Here is a 19,830-nt window from a genome sequence, read left to right on the forward strand (position 1 = left end):
CTTTCCGAAAACACGCATCAAAATAAAAGCCCCTTGTCCTCTTTCTCGTTTTAAATGTTTACATTTTTATTGTAAATGTAATTTATTGTCTCCCCCAAGCCATGGCTCCCTTGAAAATGATTTTTTTAAATCTCAATGGGACATTTCCTGGGTAAATAAAGGTTAAATTGTTGGGCTGTAAGTCCGGGTGTCTCCTCAGTCTCTAAAATGTAAGCTTTTGTTTTGAAATGTCAGGCGGAAGCAGTGTTGTTGTTCTTCCTGTAGATGGGCTTGGATGTGCGTGTGTCCCGCGTGAAGTCGTCTCCAGCGCTGCAATGATGATGTTGGAGCCGGGCCGCGTGACGCTACTGGCGGACATGGTTCTGAGCTGGAAGCGGCCCGCGGGCTCGCTGCAACCGGTCCACTGCCGCTGCTCACGGGCCTTCGTGCGGTGAGTCTCCCGTTTGTCGTTGGGCTGTGCGCTTGTCCTCCTCGGTGTTTCCTGGAGCCGCAGTTCTTCTGCCATAATAATGGCTGATGCTCGACGTGATTATTCCGAGAGCTTCAGCAGGAAGATCCAGGCTCTGCAGGTGTTCTGCTGCTAAACAGGCTGCTGCTTGTTGGGTTGTTTTGGTCACGTGGTCCCAGATGTGAGGGCAGCCTGTTCTCTGCAGTTCTATTGAAATGAACTTGCCCTTTAAATAGGAGGATTTTCTCTTCCTTGGTGCTGTTGAGCAATAGCTGCTGTGGGCTGGGCCCCTTAACCCCTCCTCTTATACACCGTGTTTACTGCCCCCCTTCATCACTGCTGTGTTTTGAAGCTTTGGGGTCGCACCTCAGCAGGTAATGAAGGCGGCAGGCGCTTTCATCAGGTTCTTCACCTTTGATAAAGTGCGATTGACCACACCATGGATCTAGAGTCCCTCCTCTTCACCGTCTCCTCCTCTGAACAGGGACAGGGAGCTGTATCGTTCAGAGATGAGAACATCCTGGCCCGCAGACGCTGAAGGCCCAGGTATGGTGTTCTTCAACTTTCTCATGGAGGTGTGCAGTCTGATGCAACCAGAAGAAACTCTGATGATTTTTTATGTGTTCTCTTCAAATGAAAGTACCTGATGAGGAGGAGGAGGAGAAGGAGGAGGATGAGGAGGCCATAGATGAGGAGACGCAGCTGATGGCATCCATGGGTCTGCCTCTGACGTTTGCCAGCACGTCTGACTATAAGAGGACGGTAAGTGTTACTCTATGGTGCCGCCTCCTCTTTCTTCATCCAGCCATGTGAACTTCAGCTTTCTGTTCCCAGAAGAGGAACATCCACAGGAGGCCAGAACCTTTTGAGGAGGAGGAGGAGGAGGAGGAGGAGGAGGAGGAAGATGAAACAACTGAAACAGGTTTGGACGAGTTACTTTAGTGCTTTGGTGCCAAACTCTTTTACTTTCTCCACAGTTTGGATGAAAAGAACAATGAGGCTCAAACTGACTCCAAGTAGAAGGAGCTGCATTTCCAGAAGAACATGCAGGGTTTAATGCTGTATTTCTGAATGAAAATGAAACTTAAAGAGTAATAATTGGCAAGAAACAAACAAATAAATGAAATAAATATACGATCAAAGTTTATAATAAACAAAGTGAAAACAGCACAATGATAAAAAAGATATTTTTGTGAAAAATGCCAGTGCCGGGTATCGAACCAGCGAGCTTCTGCACCACAGAAAGAAGCAAAGGTTTTCAAGGATTCCCAATGTATTTCAATAGAGGCAAAAGTCCTGGAAATCCTGGAATATCTTGAAAAGTTCAAGGTTCTGAAGGACCAAAAATCATAGGTGGATAAAACAGAAAGAGCTGAACATTAAGTGGCAAAAATGGCAGAAGATACTATAATAAAGAAAGAAATCAAGAGAAACAGGAAAACAATGGAGCGGTCCCCAACCCCCGGGCCACGGACCGGTACCGGGCCGCACAGAAAGAATAAACGACTTACATGACATCTGTTTTATTTATTTCGGAATCTGAAAGACGTTTTATTTTGAAAAATTTCCCGATTCTCTGTTCCATCCGTCTATGTAAAGGCGCACTTCTCGGTCACGTGATAGGATACGGCGGGGGAACTTGGGGACAACCCATAATTCGGGTGATTAAAACAAAAAGACTAAAGACCAAGTCTTTCATTTATTGGAATACAGCTGTGAAGGAAGAAGTCTGGAGCGAGATGTTCACATTTCACACCAAGCCTCTTCTGACTGTAGGTGACAGACAAGCACTAGAGTCAGGTAGTGACAGTCTATTGCAGGGGTGGGCAATTATTTTAACTCGTGGGCCACATCGGGTTCTAAAATTTGATAGAAAGGCCGGACCAGGGGCCTCATTTATAAAACTTTGCGTAGGATTTGCGTCAGAAGTGGCGTACGGATGAAACATAGGACGTGCGTACGCACAGAAATATTCGGATTTATAAAACCGTGTGCACGCACATCCTACGCATCTTTCCCTTAATAAATCACAACCAATTCTAAATGCAGCGCAGCTTTTGCGGCTTCATGACACGCCCATAGTTGCCCATAAATAGTCCGTGAAACGCCCACAAATGAATATTCATTGATTGGGAAACCATGCCAAACACGGAGAGGAAATCAAAAAAACGTAACTTCACTCAATGTGAAGTAGAAGTTATCATTGGCGAGGTGGAAAAGAGGAGAAAATGTTGTTTGGAGGGCACAGTGTGGGCATTACTAATGCCGTAAAGGCACGTGAGCGGCAGACGGCGGCAGACGCTGTAAGCTGTAGCCTGACAACCTCGGACCGTGGCCGAAATAAAAAAGAAATGGTCGGACATCAAAGTCGAGGCAAAAAAACGTCTAGCGCTCCATGGGGGCATTAAATGGGGGCATGATACATTAAAAACACACACACACACACAAAAACATAAGTAGTGGATCCTCTCCAGTCATAATCCTAATAAAGACTTTAAGGGCTGCAGCTCCTCACGCGTCTCACAGTTTGCGCAGCTGTGCTGTGTTCTGTGCATCTGTTTCTCATCCAGCAATAATAAAAAAAGCGAATTTCTCTGTCTTCTGCTGCAGCTACGCATATTTCTGCGTTAGCTTTTCACCAGTACAGAGTTCCCACTTTTATTGCAGGAGTTACGTTCTAAAAATAACCGTGATCGGTGAAATCCACGGAGAATGATTACAGACGTTTATGGCAGTAAAACTCCTCCCTACACTCTACAAACCACCTTTCTCAGACAGACATGAACATTTTCACCTTTTCTCTTGTTTAAATTCTCAAACCTTCATAGAAATTAGGTCCAGGATCTTAGAATGAAAACAAAGATCTGATCGATCACTGATTTCTGATCCGAAGAGCTCCGCGTTTCTGTACAGGAGACACGGCACGGGCTGAGGAGATTGATTGACAGGGTCTCCAGCCAATTAGGGCACAGAACAGGGTGCGCTGTATAAAAAAATAGCATGATCACTCTAAAAGAATGAGCTAAAGTGGGAAAGATGAACTGCGACATAGACATGAAAGACTGTCTTCTGTTCTGTTTGACAGAGATTTTAGAGGGTTTCAGGTTGGAGCACAGACTGCACATGTCACGTCTTGATCGTGTGGCCAGATTAAAAAAACAAAAACACGGGTCTCTGATGTTGTTCAGTGGGCCGGACCAAACATGGATGGGGGCCGGATCCAGCCTGTGGGCCGCAGTTGGCCCACCCCTGGTCTAGTGGGAACGCCATAGGCTAACTGCGCGTTCAAGAATGTGCAAACTGGTGTCACGTGCCTGGTGTGAACTTAGCATCAGACCTGTACAGACTGAAGCGCAGGTATCCTCTTATGCCCCGCCCCCTCCTGCATAAATCACCCAAACAGCTCCTGAAATTTGTGTAAATCAGATTCATAATCTACATCTTGACACTCCAACGGGTGTTTTATATGAAGGAAGTGCACGTAGATGCAGGCAGCAACACATAAACAGGTGGAGTGGGTTTGTTCACGCACCCACTCCACGCCTGCAGGTACCGTTCACTTCAGCCAAGCTTTCCAGTCTAAATCTCATACTGACTGAGCATCCCGGAGGAGGCTGTCACAAAAGCTGCTTTGGTCCTGCTTTGAGCTGCAGCAGCTCCTCATAACATCTATGTAGATTTGGGATTGGTTGATGTGATTTTTGTTTCAGATGGAGGAAAAGAAGAGGATGGCTGCCATGGAGCAGATGGCGATGAAGAGCATCAGGGTGATGGCTGGAATTCTTACTGGGGTGAGGGCGGAGTTAAAAGTCACGATCATTCCATATTTGGAATTTTAAAAGCAAAAAGACGCAGATTGATGTTGACCTTTCTGTCCAACTCGTGTGCATGTGGCGTTAGAGAGCCGTCATCGCCTTACGTGACCTCTCCTTCTCCGTTGTCGTCCTCTGAAGCTCAGCATGGAGAAGCTCTGCTGTGGACCGGCTGGTCGGAGAAACATCCGGAAGGCGCTGAGGGAACGGCCGGTGCTCCGTGGGATGATCCAGAAATGAGGTCCATGTGGGACGAGCACGCTTCAGAGATCTACTGCTCGTACTGGGAGAGATTCTCCTACTGGGCCTCGCAGGGTTGGACTATGGACGGGAACGGCGGTGGAGGAGAGGCAGCTGCTGAGACGGAAAACCGGCAGGAGGAGGAGCTGAGCACTCTGTTGGAGGGCAGCTGCACCTTCGCGGCAGACCAGGAGGCGAGCAGGGAAGGTGAGGGAGGCGGCCAGCAGCTGGAGGCGGAGCTTGGTGGATCTGAGCGCCCCAGTGACGGTGGGGGTGATGAGCAGAGACCAGCTGGCCCTCCACAGCAGCACACAGCTGAACAAACAGGTATGTGCATCACCTGACCAATTTCATGTCCCATTAGCTGTCACAAACTTGGCTGTGTGACCTTTTCTACACATGTGACCCCTCCCCCTGGGGGAGCGGTGAGCTGCAGACACAGCTGCCCAGTGGGAGCCATTTGCCGGTTTAACCCCCCCCCGATCCAACCCTTTAATGTTGAGTGCCAATGGGGTAGGCATTTTAGAGTCTTTGGATCTGAACTCACCTTCCAGTCTCAGGGGAGACACTCTACCTTAAGGCCACTGAGGAGATGCCCTTTTCTAAAGAAAACAAAGCCCCCTGCTGTTTTCACTCTGTTCAAATCCTCGTTTTCAGTCTCAAATGTTTGTTACCAGATTTAAATTTTTCCGTTTCTCTGCTGATAATTTTTCAGCTCTTGATGCCTATTGATGCAAATATTCATCAAACCACTTCTGCCTCAAAATCAAAGGGCCTAAAAAAAATCCACCTTTTGAGGTTTTAAGTGTATTATTATGTTCATTTCTCACATAGACGACCCAAAAGTTAAATTTTATCTGAGTAATCCTCTGAAAACCTGCTCTCTGAGCACCAGCCCCTCCAAATCCATGGAAACGGTTGGTTCCTTACACCAGTGTTTTTCAACCTTTTCTGATCCACGGCACACTTTAACCTTAAAAAAAATCCCGCGGCACACCAGCATCCAAGAAAAAAAAAAAAAAGGAGAAACTCATAGTCTGTATTGATCTACAGCCCCTCCACAGTCTCACATGCATTTTTGAGATAATTGTTGCAGAAAAAGCTGGAAACTGCAGCTGTTTTTTTCTAAAAGATGCAATAAAAGTTAAGTTAGAAGATTTAAAAACAGTTTGAAGTGTGTTCGTTGGTTTCAAGACGTTTAACAACAGATCTCCTTGTGCGCTGTCACTCTCATAACCCAATGCATCATGGGAGATGTAGTGCATAAAACGGCCGAAGATCGGTTTTCGGAGCTTCATTGTTTTGTTCACTTGTTCCACGGTCTGACACCAGATTATGTGGAAAGCTACAGCGCAAAAGACGAGCTTTAGCTGGTAGTTTTGTTAGAACTGAGCGACTTTACGAACTAAATCGGGACAAGGAAGTGAAGACTTTAACCACTTCTGATTGGTCAGACTGATGACATGTGATTAAGCCTTCAAGAATGATTGGTGGAGACAGTTAAAGGGGCGGGACTTTTCCAAAATACAGCCGGAGCTGCAGCTGAATCGTGGTAACGTCATTCTTATCAAAATGTCTTTAATAAAATAAAATAAACGCAAAGAAAAAGTATTTTACTATCTTTCATATTCCTAACTCCTCAGTGTTTTATCAGGACCTGTTTGGATGAACAAAGAGCTGAAATCCTGGAGATGGAAAATGTTTTTAGATCACTTAATGAGGGCAATTTCCCACGGCACATTTGACCATCTCCCACGGCACACTGGTTGAAAAACACTGCCTTACACTGTGACATCACAAAGTGAGGAACCGCCCCTTCCAGGAAGAGTCTGCGCTGTCAGCCCCGCCCCCAGACTAAAACACACGCCCACTTTCTCCGTGGAGCTAGCGGTCATCGGCTAAATGCTTTCCTTTTATATGAACAATATGCACATCTTTCTTTGTAAAAGTTCGGATGTTGTTTGTTTTCGGCTGTAGGTTGACAACATGAAATGGGCGTAACCCACACAGAGAGAAAGGCGGAGCCTCAGAAATCGAGTCGTCTTAATTCCGGGTTGGGAACTGAGCTGCAAAAATAACTCATATTTTATTTTAAAAAATGTTTGAAAGACATTTAAAAAAGCATTTTTATTGTTCCAAAGGTGATTTATTATCATATTTATGGATGTAGTTTACTCTGAAAGGCCTAAGAACAGCATGCTAAAGGCCCTTCAACTTAGTATCTACTTAAAAAACAAAAACGTAAGTGAATTTTTTTTCATAGCTGGAAATAAATATATAAAATAAATATATAAAATATATAAATAAAATTAAATATTCAGCAGATGTGTCCGTGACCCACAGCGGGACCTTTTCTGTCCGAAGCGTGACTCACTGTCCACAGTTTTCATTAAGACCTGAGCGTGTTTTACCTCTTTCAGCGTCATCTTTTCTATCTCCTTCTATGTTCCTGTAACACTTGACTGCAGGCGTCCTGGATCTCCTAACCCGTTTGGATGAAGACAGATCTGCTTTCTCATGTCGCAGAACTTTTCCCACAATGGGGAAAAGTAAAGAGGCCGGCCGGGCGGCGTCTTTAGGACCGGCTCTTTGTTATTTAGTGATGTTTTCAACAGTGTCTTTAATAATAAAAGTGAATACATTAATGATAAATATTGAGGGTGAGGTAAAAGTCGTACTTAAAACATCAGTTCATCAAATACTAGATCGGTTCTCTGTCAAAGCTGTATTGTTTCATTTCCATCAGTTAATGAGGAATTCTTTTGCTTTTCTTCATCATAAAAATTCACAACTTTTTTTACTTTAAAAGGTTTCTCTGAATAGAAATGGTTTTTAATGGAAATTAGATTTAAAAAGTCCTTTTTTTTAATTCAAATTGTGTTAAAATGAACGTGTGGTTTGTTGAATGAAAACAGAATCAGGGCCGTGTCAGATCATCGCCTCATGCCTTTGGTTTGATCTCAGTCTGTCAGCAGAACTCTGGCTCCTCTAACGGACATCATGACTCCAGAAAGCCGATTTCGCAAAGAGATGACGACGATGATGAGGACGAAGATGATGAAAACCCCAGGCGACAGACCAAAGTGAAGCGCAGGTGAGTATTCTCTGTTGTGCTGCTAAGTAGGGATGTAACGGACACGGATGTACATCAAGAATCGATCAAAATCTGGGAGTAGCAGCAGTGTCGGATAAAAAATACTGATAAGAATAAGGAATAATAAGGAAGAAGTGTTTTTTTCCTTCTCAGTCCTTTTTCAGGCGCAGCCGTTAGTGTTAGTGTTTCGCTCATGTCCAGATCTGCCAGGAGAGTCGATAGACTCGATAGACTGTCCTGGCAGATGCAGCCTGTGAAGAAACCTGAATCACATGTTCAGGTCCCTCCAGTCATGCGGCTAGAGACAGAGCTGTCCACATGATGGAATATTCGCTACAGAAAAAGCTCCTCTGGGACAATTCAAACACCAAATATGTTTGCAGAGACACAGGAGACCAATATCAGAAACTGTCCAGGAGTCAGTTAGGCTGTCTTTCTAAATAACACAGAAAAGAATCCCAAAAGTTTCTTTTTATTTTTACCTGGAAAACAATTGGGGTAAAAACCAACCCTGATCACGTGATAGTAGTGCAGCTCTTTAGTAAAGTTGTTAACAAAGTTTGAACTCATGAATCTTCAGACAATAACTCTGTCATTATGGGATCATTTTATTCAATAAATCAGGGTTTTGACTTGTTTTAGGGACCAGACTAGAAACATTATTTTACTGCAATGCCTTTTCAACTTGCATAGTGTTTTGGTTTTATTAGAGCTCAGTTTTCTGCATATTAAGCTTATGATTTGGCAAATGGGCGGAGCTTACAAACTCTCACTTTAGTCGCCAATCGCCAACCTTCGGTTCCTGCAGTTGATGCAAACCGGGAAGCATTAAATAGTGCAGTTCATGAAAAGACCACTAGAGGCTGGTGGCAGAAGGGAGCAGCTTTTACATTTTGGTTGAGGTTTTAAACTAAAAGTATATTCATGTTTGTTTGTTTTTGCTTTTTTGTTTCTTTCTGCTGCACTCAGACAGACTTTCTGTGTGGTTTCTGATAAATTTAGTAAAGGTATTTATTCATAAAAGATTATACAAGATGTCTATTGGTTTTGCTTGAAGCGCTGATGCTTACAAAGGCACTAAAGCTGTGTTTAGTTTTGTCATTTTGTACTTTGGATTTTTTTTAAAACTACATGAAGGTAAAGAAGTCAGGTCCTCCCCAAACACTGTATAGGAATTTAAAGCTAAACTTATTTAGTTGCCCAAAATAAGACCAAACATTACAGCTGGGTATCACCTTCAAACCTCTAAATCCAGAGGCTGGTCAATATTTAATACGTTCCCAACGTTGTGTTCTGTAATGTTTGTGGATAAAGTAGGAAGAATAGAACAGACGGGTGATGTTGTGACGAACAAAAACTAAACGGATCATGTCTGTGACACGGACACTTTGTGGCTCTTCATCATTTAATTGCAGCTCATCTTCTAGTTTTCATGAACACATGACGAGTTCTTTGCTTCTGTAGTTCTTGAAATTATCAGAAAGAAAATCGCGGAAAATATTTCAATAAAGATCACCCGGCTTTTTGTTTGTTTCATTTAGGCCTTCACAATGATTCGCAAATTTATCGATATCGCGATATTAAGCTGTGCAGTGTGCATATCGCAATGGATGGCAAAAATAAATGGTTACTTTAAATGTGCTAAAACAATCTTATGGCAGCTTGAAGTATTTAGCGAATCAAAATAAATCCCTTTATGCATCAGATCAGATGGAGCCCTTTTATGTTAGCTGTTCTATGTAGACGAGGGTCATTTCGAGTATAAAGTTATGTTGACTCTTATTTCAATTAAATTGCAGTGAAATAGAAATGTTGTATTTGGTTGTTTTGCTATGTGTTCGTAAATCGCAATATATATCGTCGTCGCAATATTGATTACTAATATTGCATATCGTGAGTTTTCCTCCTATCGTGCAGCTCTAGTCTCTTTGTTTGTTTTCATATTTTTTTCTTTTAATACACACAAAAACCATTTTATTTTAATGTAATGCAATAGGCTTCCATGTGATCCCTCACCATTACCAAAAGAAAGTCCCCATTTCCTTGTTTTAGTTATCAATAGGATCAATAATGATCAATAACATGTGGAAAGCGCATTGATATGAGTTTAGCTTCAATAACTTCAGAAAATTAGAGGTCATGTCACAAAGACCGGACCAAAGTTTTATAACGGCAGCTGCTCATCTGGTTCAACTGGACCTGTGGGCGCTTTCTGTCCCAGCCTGTCAACACGCCATGTCTGTGTTTGTAGCCACGAGCAGGACGAGGAGGAGTTCCCGCAGCTCACCCCCCAGGAAGCCTGGACCGAGCTCGGACTCCGACACGACCCGGGCCTGACGTGAGTCCGCTCTCTTTAATTCCCTCTTTTATGCTCGTCACGGAGAAAAAGCACACCCATGAGCAGCAGGACTCTGAAGGAGCCCCCAGCAGCACCCTTCCCCCTCCAAACATGGTTCCAGAGACAACAGTCAGTTTACAAATGAGACAATGCTACTTGTAAGCAGGACCTGTCAGCCCCAACATCAATAAAAGCCCCCCCACAAAAAGTGCCTGAAATTTTACTTTTTTCTCTCAAAACTCCAAAATTGATTTCAAAATCGCAGTTATTGAACCTTTTTTATAGAAAGCACTCGAGATGATGATCAGTACAGAGCTCTGGCCTTAACCTTAGGTTGGCCTTAAGTTGTTGCTGACTCACATCTAGCTCTGTTAGCTCCAGAAGGATGAAGCAGGACAAAGCTAACAGACTCAGGCCAATTTGCTCCAGGCAGATGATGCAGGATGAGGCCCAGGTCTAATAGCTCCAGGAGGATGGTGCAGGGCGGGGCCCAGGTCTAATAGCTCCAGGACGATGGTGCAGGGCGGGGCCCAGGTCTAATAGCTCCAGGAGGATGGTGCAGGGCGGGGCCCAGGTCTAAAAGCACCAGGAGGATGGTGCAGGGCGGGGCCCAGGTCTAATAGCTCCAGGAGGATGGTGCAGGGCAGGGCCCAGGTCTAATAGCTCCAGGAGGATGGTGCAGGGCGGGGCCCAGGTCTAATAGCTCCAGGAGGATGGTGCAGGGCGGGGCCCAGGTCTAATAGCTCCAGGAGGATGGTGCAGGGCGGGGCCCAGGTCTAAAAGCACCAGGAGGATGGTGCAGGGCGGGGCCCAGGTCTAATAGCTCCAGGAGGATGGTGCAGGGCGGGGCCCAGGTCTAATAGCTCCAGGAGGATGGTGCAGGGCGGGGCTCAGGGCCTGTTAGTTCCAGGAGGATGGTGCAGGGCGGGGCCCAGGTCTAATAGCTCCAGGAGGATGGTGCAGGGCGGGGCCCAGGTCTAATAGCTCCAGGAGGATGGTGCAGGGCGGGGCCCAGGTCTAATAGCTCCAGGAGGATGGTGCAGGGCGGGGCTCAGGGCCTGTTAGTTCCAGGAGGATGATGCAGGGCGGGGCCCAGGTCTAATAGCTCCAGGAGGGCGGTAAAGGATGAGGCTCAAAAATTAAATGGCTGGAACCAGCTCAGTGAGCTCAGATGAAGAGTGTTTTTAACATTTCAGGTTTTAAAATATAGTCTTGCATTTAACATATTGAACTAGCTTTATTCTTGCATGCTATAGGTCCTTTGAAGGCTCACTGTATTCTCCTAAATTGAAACCATGTGAACAGGTTAACAGCACAAATAGTTATCTTATTCTGACATTGGTTTTGATCACAGAAACAAATAAATCTGTTCTTCTTGTCCTGCCCTTAAGGCTCTTCAGGTCAAGTAACCGCAAGCTGTTTTCACAGGTTAGGAAGCTTAGACTAGCTTATAATGCAATTCAGCCACTCACCAAAAAGTATAGGGGACACATATTACTGATTTTGTGACAGGAGCCTGGGGGCCGGTGGAATTCTGAACGCAGCATTTGTTCCACAGGCCAGACTTTAAGTAAAAAAGCCCTGAAAGTGCAGGTGAGGCTGCCTTATGGATGCATGTGTGAATAACCGTGCAGTGACCACACAGCAGAAGCCGGGTCTGTGTTCCTTCTGCAGGTTCGACAGTGTGTTGAGCTTCAAAGGTCCAGGTTCTCTGCGTCAGAAGAAGCAGAGGAAGACGAAGAGGAGCGTCTGCGGCGTCAACAAGCACATCAGGTTCCCTGAGGCGGGTGAAGCCATCACACCATCACAGAGCAGCAGCGCCGTTCAAAAGGTACTCCTCCCTGTTTGACACTGTTAGAGGTCCGCTGTTACTGCTGGACGGAGGTTTCTGATCTTCTCCATTCTCGCATAGAGTATGAATGAAGTAGACCCAAAGCTATTTATCATTTACAACACTGAGGATAGGTGATGGCAGGAAACGATGGGACCACCCGCTCACCTCTCTGGACCCATCCACGAACTGACAGTTTATACAAAGCTGCTGTGGAAACGAGCAGAAGACTTTTAGAAACAAATTATGTAATAAAGAACCTCACAACACATCTCATTTGTGATTTATTTTCATGAAAAAAAAAATTTAAATTACAAAATATAAGGACAATTCAAAACTGCAGGAATTTATGTCTCAGATTTTTGTCACTCTTGGTTTCATTTTTCCGCTGATGACCCAGTTTGACCTTTAGCTGGCGCACAGTACACTGGTGCAGTAGTCGTTCAGAACAAGTCCACTGCACTCCACAGTCCTTCTATAAAGAACATTGTTGTTTTGATGTTTGTTCAGATCCAACTATGTCTTCTGGCTATGTCGTCATGTGGTCTAGACCTTCAGACGGGTCTCCTTCCACTGCAGCTGCCTTCCTGAATGAAACGTTTAAACATTTGGGCTATTAGTGGATAGAACATGGGTGGTGTTCTTTTACAAATGCTGAAACAAAGACTGCTCATTTACAGGCTCAGAGTTTTCTGGAGAAAGTCCAGAAGGAGGCGCAGAGAAACCAGATGGACCACACAGATGAGGGAGGGGCAACAGCGGCCAAACCTCCACCTGTAAACGAAGGCGGGGAGTCCAGAAGCACTGAGATGAGGGGAGCCAGGAGAGAAAAGGAGGAGGGTGCTGAAAAAGACGGTTCCAGTTCAGGATCCAGTTCAGAAGAATCCACATTAAAGCACGAGCAGCCCAGATTCCCCATCAGCCTCAGCACCAAGGCAGCAGAGAGGGACATGGAGGAAGAGGAGGCGGAGCCTCCCCGACGACAGCTGGGGGATCTCCAGACACCACACTTTCTGCAGTCAGATGCTCCTGAAGGTACGGCTGCCTGATTCTCCTGGTGCAGCTGATTCTGCTGATGCAGCTGATTCTCCTGGTGCATCTGATTCTGCTGATGTTACTGATGCGGTTGATGTTGATGCTGCTGATTCTGCTGATGCATCTGATTCTGCTGATGTTACTGATGCGGCTGATGTTGATGCTGCTGATTCTCCTGGTGCAGCTGATGCGGAAGATGTTACGGCTGCAACTGCGCTCAGCTGTTTCCACTGAGTAGATGCTAGTAGGACAACTGCTGCTGCTGCTTCCAGTGTTTTGGCCTTCATAGTCACTCTGTGTGTGCAGATCTCAAAGAGAAGGTGAAGAAACCGAAGAAGAGGAGTAAGCGCAGGAAGTGGCAGCAGATCCCAGCAGAGGTGGAAGCAGACTCAGAACTGGCCAAGTACTGGGCCCAGCGGTACCGCCTGTTTTCCCGCTTTGATGAAGGCATCAGGCTGGACCGAGGTCAGTGTGCACGTCACATGCACTTCCCAGAGCTGATAAACAGAAGCATTTAAGAGCTGCCATGGCAGCTGGACTGTTACAGCGCCCTCCTCTGGACACAGACTACAATACACAATCATGCCAGCAACCCAGAGTTTTTTTTTGTTTGGTTAAACCCGCTTCTCTGGTCTGTTTCAGAGGGCTGGTTCTCTGTGACTCCAGAGAGGATTGCTGCGCACATCGCCCTCCGGGTGAAGCACAGCTTCCCCACCTCAGAGCTGGTCATTGACGCCTTCTGTGGCGTGGGAGGAAACACCATCCAGTTCGCTCTCACTGGCAAAAGAGGTAAGCACCTGGAAGGGGGCGGGGCACCGCACAAAAACCTGAAATCTATTGGATCCAGGGGTGGGCAATTCAAGTGTGTCTGCGTGATTTCCAGATATTCTTGCCCCACTCATGGCTGATTACCTGGTTCAGGTGTGTCCAGCCAATCAGAACATGCCAGAGCAGAGTATGAAGGAAGACGTGCAGGAATGTGGCCCACAGTGCCCACCTCTGGATCAGGGGGAGCCCGCTGCACAACACAAACAAAAGATGTAAAAGAGTGCACAAACAAGCAGACATGGGAAACTGCTGTAGATGTTTGTGGAGGAAAGTCTCCCTGGAAAACGGACATCCAGACTCTTGGAGACCCACTCCGATGAAGATGGTGTTTTCAGTTTTTCACATGTTTTTCTGATGAAGAAGGATACATTGTACAGAAAATTAAGCTTACATGTGTAATTCTGATTATTTCTTTATTTAAATCATTATGAATCCTGAGCAGAGGAAAATATGCCATTTAAAAAAAAAACCTTGTGAATGTGACGACAAGCCCTTCTGCTCTATTCGGGTTCATCCACTTGAAGACAAATATACACTATTTTACCAAAAGTATTGGCTCACCTGCCTTGACTGACATGAACTGAAGTGCCATCCCATTCCAAACCCATAGAGTTCAATATAATGTGGGTCCACCACAAGGTTGAGGAGTGTTTACAGGAGTTTTGGACCGTTCTTCCAAAAGGTAATTGGTGAGGTCACCCACTGATGCTGGTGAAGAAGGCCTGGCTCTCAGTTTCAGGTCAGTTTTGGAATTGTCCAAAAGGTTTTGGTAACCTGAAGCATTCAGAGTTCCTTTCACTGGAACTAAGGGGCCAAGCCCTGAAAAACAAGCCCATACCATAATACCTCCTCCACCAAATCTCACACTTGGCACAATGCAGTCAGAAATGTACCGTTGTCCTGGCAACCTCCAAACCCAGACTGGTCCATCAAATTGCCAGATGTAACAGTGTGATCCATCCCTCCAGAGAAGGCGTCTCCACTGTTCTAGAGTCCAGTGGTGGCGTGCTTTCCACCACTGCATAAACGCTATGCATTGCACTTGGTGATGTGTGGCTCTGATGCAGCTGCTCACCATGGAAACCCATTCCATGAAGCTCTCTGTGTGCTGGACTTGGGCTAATCTGAAGGTCACATGACGTTTGGAGCTCTGTAGTAACTCTGTGCAGAAAGTCTGTGACCTCTTTGAGCTTCAGCATCCTCTGGATCTGTTGCACAGGCTGCGTCCTGTGACAGTTCCAGACTGGAATTCACTGAGCTCCTGAGAGCGGAACATTCTGTCACACGTTTGTGAAAACAGTCTGCATGTCTGAGTCATGGTATTATACACCTGTGGCCAGACCAAGTGATTTGGATCATTTGGATGCCAAAATACTTTTGGTAATATAGTGTAGATCCATGTACGTCTTCATTTTCCTCGTCTGAGCTGGAATCTGCTAATGTCAGGCTGGGGGTGTGAGGGGCTGTAAGCTAGCGTCTAAACGAAGCGGTGATGTGAAATGCAGGCAGGCTGACCGTACGCTGTAAGTTCATATGCCCCCCCCCCGGTCTCTTGTTCTCAGTCCTGGCGGTCGATATCGACGTGGTGAAGCTGGACTTGGCTCGACACAACGCAGAGGTTTACGGCGTGGCACAGCGGATCGACTTCCTGCAGGGGGACTTCCTTCAGCTGGCCCCTCGTCTCCGTGGTGACGTGGTCTTTCTGTCTCCACCATGGGGCGGTCCAAACTACCTTACAGCGGAGGTTTTTGACATTCGCACCATGATGGAGCCTGATGGATATCCTTTGGAGTGTGGAGGCGGACTTTACGCCGTTTATTTGGATTTATTATTTTTTTATGTTTACCTTTATTCATTAGTTTCAATGGTTACCGGCTTACTCTTGGAAGAAATAAAATGGTGGTAAACCATTTTTATTGCCTTTAAAGCAGAAATGTTTCAGAATTTCAATGTTCAGTCATTTAAATCACAGAAAAACTGATTTATTTATTTTTTTCCGTAACTTTTGCCACATTTGAAATTTTCAGCCGGGCCAAGCAGATCTCAGATAACATCGTGTACTTCCTGCCTCGGAACGCCAACATGGACCAGGTTGGTATTGTATTTTGAGTTCCAGAGATCCTTCAGGATCAGGACCGTTAGAAATCCAGCCGTCACTCACAGTGGTCACCCTCCAATGGGAGCTTGGTTAGTGCAGAGCGTTTAGTAGGAGCAGTGACTTTCTTCAGTCAGCAGACATGACTCTTTTTAGAGCCTGTCCGGTTCCTGAGAGCCACTGTTCTTCGTCTGGATTCTGCTACAGTCTGTTGTCATGAATCACTGAAACTTCTCTGCTCAGTCTCGGGTAAAAATAAAGATGGGAGAAATGATAGCATCCAGCGGTATTGATCATGGTTCAACTTATTTCAGACATTTTTCCACCGACAATACAACATTTTTTGTTAGACATTTTTAAAAAAAGCACCTTTCAGGCCTCTCAAGGCCACTGTACAAATAAAACTGGTAAAGCACAATAAAAAAGAGACGTGAGAGACAGAAATGGTGAGGAAAATTAGATTTCCTGAACAGACGCGTTTTACGTTTGGATTTGATGAGGGACAGGGAGTCAGAGTTTCCTAAATCTGGTGGAGGAGAGTCCCAGAGTTTGGGGGCGGAGCAGCTGAAAGCCTTGCCCCCTGTTAAACCAGTTAAAGGTGGTGTGATGCCAATGGAGAAGAGTCGGTGTGGGATATAGTGTCAAAAGCTGCACTGAGGATGAGGAAGATAGATAGGAGTCCAGAGTCAGCAGCGAGTAGCAGGTCAATGGTGATTTCTGTGCTGTGATGCAGGCGATGGCCAGACTGAAATATTTCATGGAGGGAGTTTTGACTGAGGTGGGACTGAAGTTGTTCGGTGACTACTGTCTTGAAGATGTTGGAGATGAAGGGGAAGATGGGGCGGAGGTTGTTGAAATTGTTTGGGTCAAGGCCAGGTTTTCCTGAGGATGGGAGTTACAGCTGCAGTTCTGAAGGCAGAAGGGACTGTTCCGGTGGAGAGGGAAGGGTGGATAATGAAAGCACAGATGAAGGGAAGCACAGCATGGAGTTTGTGTTTGTCACAGCCTTCACCAGCAGAGCGATGGTCCAAATTGTTTCCATTCCCTTTGGTTTCTTTTTCATTTCCATTTCTATCTAAAAGTCTCAAAAGGTTTGGAGTTTCAGTGACGTTTCTTTTGTCAGACCCCTTCCACTTTGACCCTTGACGAGCTCTGATAGTTTGCTGCTACCAAAACCATCCTCACTGCCCCGTTTAATGCTTTTAGACAATGTCACATGTTAGAGCGCCATTGATCTTCTCTGTCCTCCTCCCTGCAGGTGGTCTCTCTGGCAGGTCCAGGAGGGATGGTCGAGGTGGAGCAGAACTTCCTGAACAACAAGCTGAAGACTGTCACTGCTTACTTTGGCAACTTAATTAAATTAGACAGTGGGGATCCTAAATGAATGATTCATTGTCATCGTTCTCCACTAGATCAGTATGGACGGCTGATCTTTATTCGTTATGATCCCAAAAACACGTTTCTGATTACTGAAGAGTCGATGTTGTGTGCACCTTTTTATATACTTGTATTTTTATACTGTTTTTCTGGACCCAATAAATAACTGTAACATGCTCTTCAAGTGATCATGTTAATCTTTATGACTCACGGATTTTAAAAACTTGATCTCATTGTGCAAGAAAATTCTGATGAAGGAAACCCAAACGTCTGTTTTGCTGAATCAATGAAGGAATTAATGAATCCATTTCTATTCTTGCAATCCAATCAAATCAATCCAAACCAATAAAATATTACTTCTAGATGAAATAAATCTATTATTTATTTTGGAAGATACCATTAGGATTGAGGTGGGGTAGGTTTATTTGACAATAATGTAAAAACAACCAATCACAGCAGACAACACACGTGATGTCATCAACACGGATCAGTCCATCATTCCAGTCCAATGTGTGGAAAGACTTTGAATAAAGTCATGTGACCATCCAGTGTCTAGAATGTTCTCTAGAATGTTCCCTTTGGATTCTTTGGATATGGGCTGAACTTTAGGAAACTAACATGTGAATGGATTTGACATTCATTCTAGTTGTCTTGTTTGTTTGGACACAGATTTCATTCACACTTGATGATCTGCAAGAAATCCAAGAATCTGGAAAACTTCACTGTTCAGTGGCAGGAATTTCTGTCTGAGTCTCACTGCTGGAAGTTTGGATGAAGATGATCTGGATCCACACATGAACTGATATCGGCTAAGAATCAAATTGTTACACCCCTACTAAAAGCAGAGTTTGCAAAGACTGTGTTGTCTCTGAGAAGCGCCTCAGCAACCCGCTTTCATGAAACTTGATAACCACGCAGCTATCAACAGCAAATGACCAAATGTGAATAAAGCGTCTTCCAGTTTTACACTCTGATGAAATGACATTACTTCAGTAACCTAGTCAATATGTCTCCTCTGTAAATAGGAGGTCAGGGGTTCAAATCCTGGTCATCTCAAAGCCTAAAAAGGTGACCTAATGCCTCTCAGCTCAGAGGTTGGTAACGGGTCAAACCAGGTTTCTGTCCTAAGGGGAGAACATATTTCACAAACTCAGATGTGTGACAACAGATGGGAGCTAGTTTTTTGTGCTGCCAACAATAAACATTAAGATTTAGCCACATTTTTTAAAATTTGGCTTATTCTGGAAATATTCCACCTTTTTGGATGATCCGGTTCGAGTTGGACTTTTAAACCTCCTAAAGAAGTTCCCTAGTTCTTTTGGGTTCTCTAAGTCACGCTTCGAGAGTTTCTTCAATGTCTCCTGAACTTCTTGGAGTCAAAGTCATTCACCAAATTCATTCTTCCACTTTTCAGATGTTTCTTGGCTGGACGTCTCTGACTCCTCAGACAGGAGCATCTGTACTGAAGTTTGTTGCTGCAGATCCGTTCTGGAACGAGGTCTCTTCTCCACGATCAGCAGTTCAGCATCTCAGGAATCAATGAAGTTGTCACAAGAACAGGCAGACGGCTGGATCCAAATGCAGCAGGTTTATCAGCTCAGCTAAAAGTCCACAAAGCCAAATCAGGGCAAGGCAGGGAGGAGTCGATAACAGGCATGAGATCATCAAGAAGACAAGACGGTCAGAAGATCAGGTCCAGATATAACGCTCTGTAATGAAGTCAGAGTGGCACAAACAATCCTTTGCACTGAGCTGAGCTCAGTGCAGTGCTTAAGCATGCTGTGGTTGACTGAGTGAATGAGTCAGGTGTGCAGCATCCAGGAAGTGTGGTTTGAACTCTGGAGATGGTTCCTGCTGGTGACCAGAGGAGAGTTAGAGTTCCGACTTCTGACAATTTGTACAAGTTTGTTTGAGTGATTGTAAAACCCCTGGATCTGTTCAAAGGTGGTTATATTCTTCACTATTGTATACTGAATATATACTCAACGGGAGCCTATTGCACTCTTGTGTACTACATTTTTATGTAATAAGAAAAAAAAAAAAAACAGGTGATTTTCGATGTCGTGACTAGCACATTAACGGATCACGTCTGTGACACGGACACACGTGGCTCTTCATCATTTAATTGCAGCTCATCTTCTGGTTATCATGAGCAGATGAGGTTAGAATCCAACCTGTTTGGAGTTCTTTGCTTCTGTAGTTCTTCAAAATATTAGAACAAAAATCACGGAAAAGATTTGAACGAATTTTACCCGTTTTTTTGTTTTCTTTTTGAATAGTAGGGGAAAAATGAGCAAAAAGGTCACCCTTTGTTTTTAATGAAATGCGATACGCTTCAATAATAATCTTTCTTTAATTAAAAAAAGACGAGTACATTTAACTGAGGAAAAATAAATAGTAACATATGATAAAATAAAACAGAATAAAATTTCTTTTTAAGTTATATAAAATAAAATGCTAAAAAGAAATGTGACGCTGTCGCCATCTAGTGGTATTAAAATGAATCTGCAGGGCATTTTAAAACCAGACATTTCTTTAGACATTTCACACATTGGTACCAATTTGCAAAAGCTCCTTCAAAAAAAGGGGGAAAGTATAAAAAACCTTTGTTCTTGTTCATCATTGGGGGGCATTTTCATTGTGAAAAGATATGTATGTTTGTTTAACCTGTTAAAAATGTATGCAACAATTTCTAGCATTGACTGGCTTTTAGTATTATTTTATTTTGAAAA

At 44.6% G+C, this 19,830-nt stretch overlaps 1 protein-coding gene across 1 annotated transcript; it reads left to right on the forward strand.

The window, feature by feature from the left end:
- Nucleotides 1-130: 130 nt before the first annotated feature.
- On the forward strand, nt 131-17,282 carry tgs1 (trimethylguanosine synthase 1). Its single transcript, XM_020710747.2, has 15 exons — nt 131-430; nt 933-994; nt 1,089-1,210; nt 1,283-1,370; nt 4,159-4,239; nt 4,402-4,827; nt 7,465-7,594; nt 9,846-9,932; nt 11,607-11,763; nt 12,444-12,798; nt 13,105-13,263; nt 13,441-13,587; nt 15,189-15,405; nt 15,639-15,717; nt 16,980-17,282. The coding sequence occupies exons 1-15, from the start codon at nt 228-230 to the stop codon at nt 17,103-17,105; spliced, it is 2,439 nt and encodes an 812-aa protein (XP_020566406.1). The 5' UTR covers nt 131-227; the 3' UTR covers nt 17,106-17,282.
- Nucleotides 17,283-19,830: the final 2,548 nt, after the last annotated feature.

Source organism: Oryzias latipes, chromosome 17 (genome assembly GCF_002234675.1).
Source record: "Oryzias latipes chromosome 17, ASM223467v1".
Classification (NCBI taxonomy): domain Eukaryota; kingdom Metazoa; phylum Chordata; class Actinopteri; order Beloniformes; family Adrianichthyidae; genus Oryzias; species Oryzias latipes.

Bases quoted from the DNA above. Each gene is read 5' to 3' on its own strand.
- tgs1 (XM_020710747.2), top strand. From the start codon at position 228: ATGTCAGGCGGAAGCAGTGTTGTTGTTCTTCCTGTAGATGGGCTTGGA. The intron at 1,211-1,282 runs GTAAGTGTTACT...TTCTGTTCCCAG, and splicing joins CGTCTGACTATAAGAGGACG to AAGAGGAACATCCACAGGAG. The intron at 11,764-12,443 runs GTACTCCTCCCT...GCTCATTTACAG, and splicing joins GCAGCAGCGCCGTTCAAAAG to GCTCAGAGTTTTCTGGAGAA.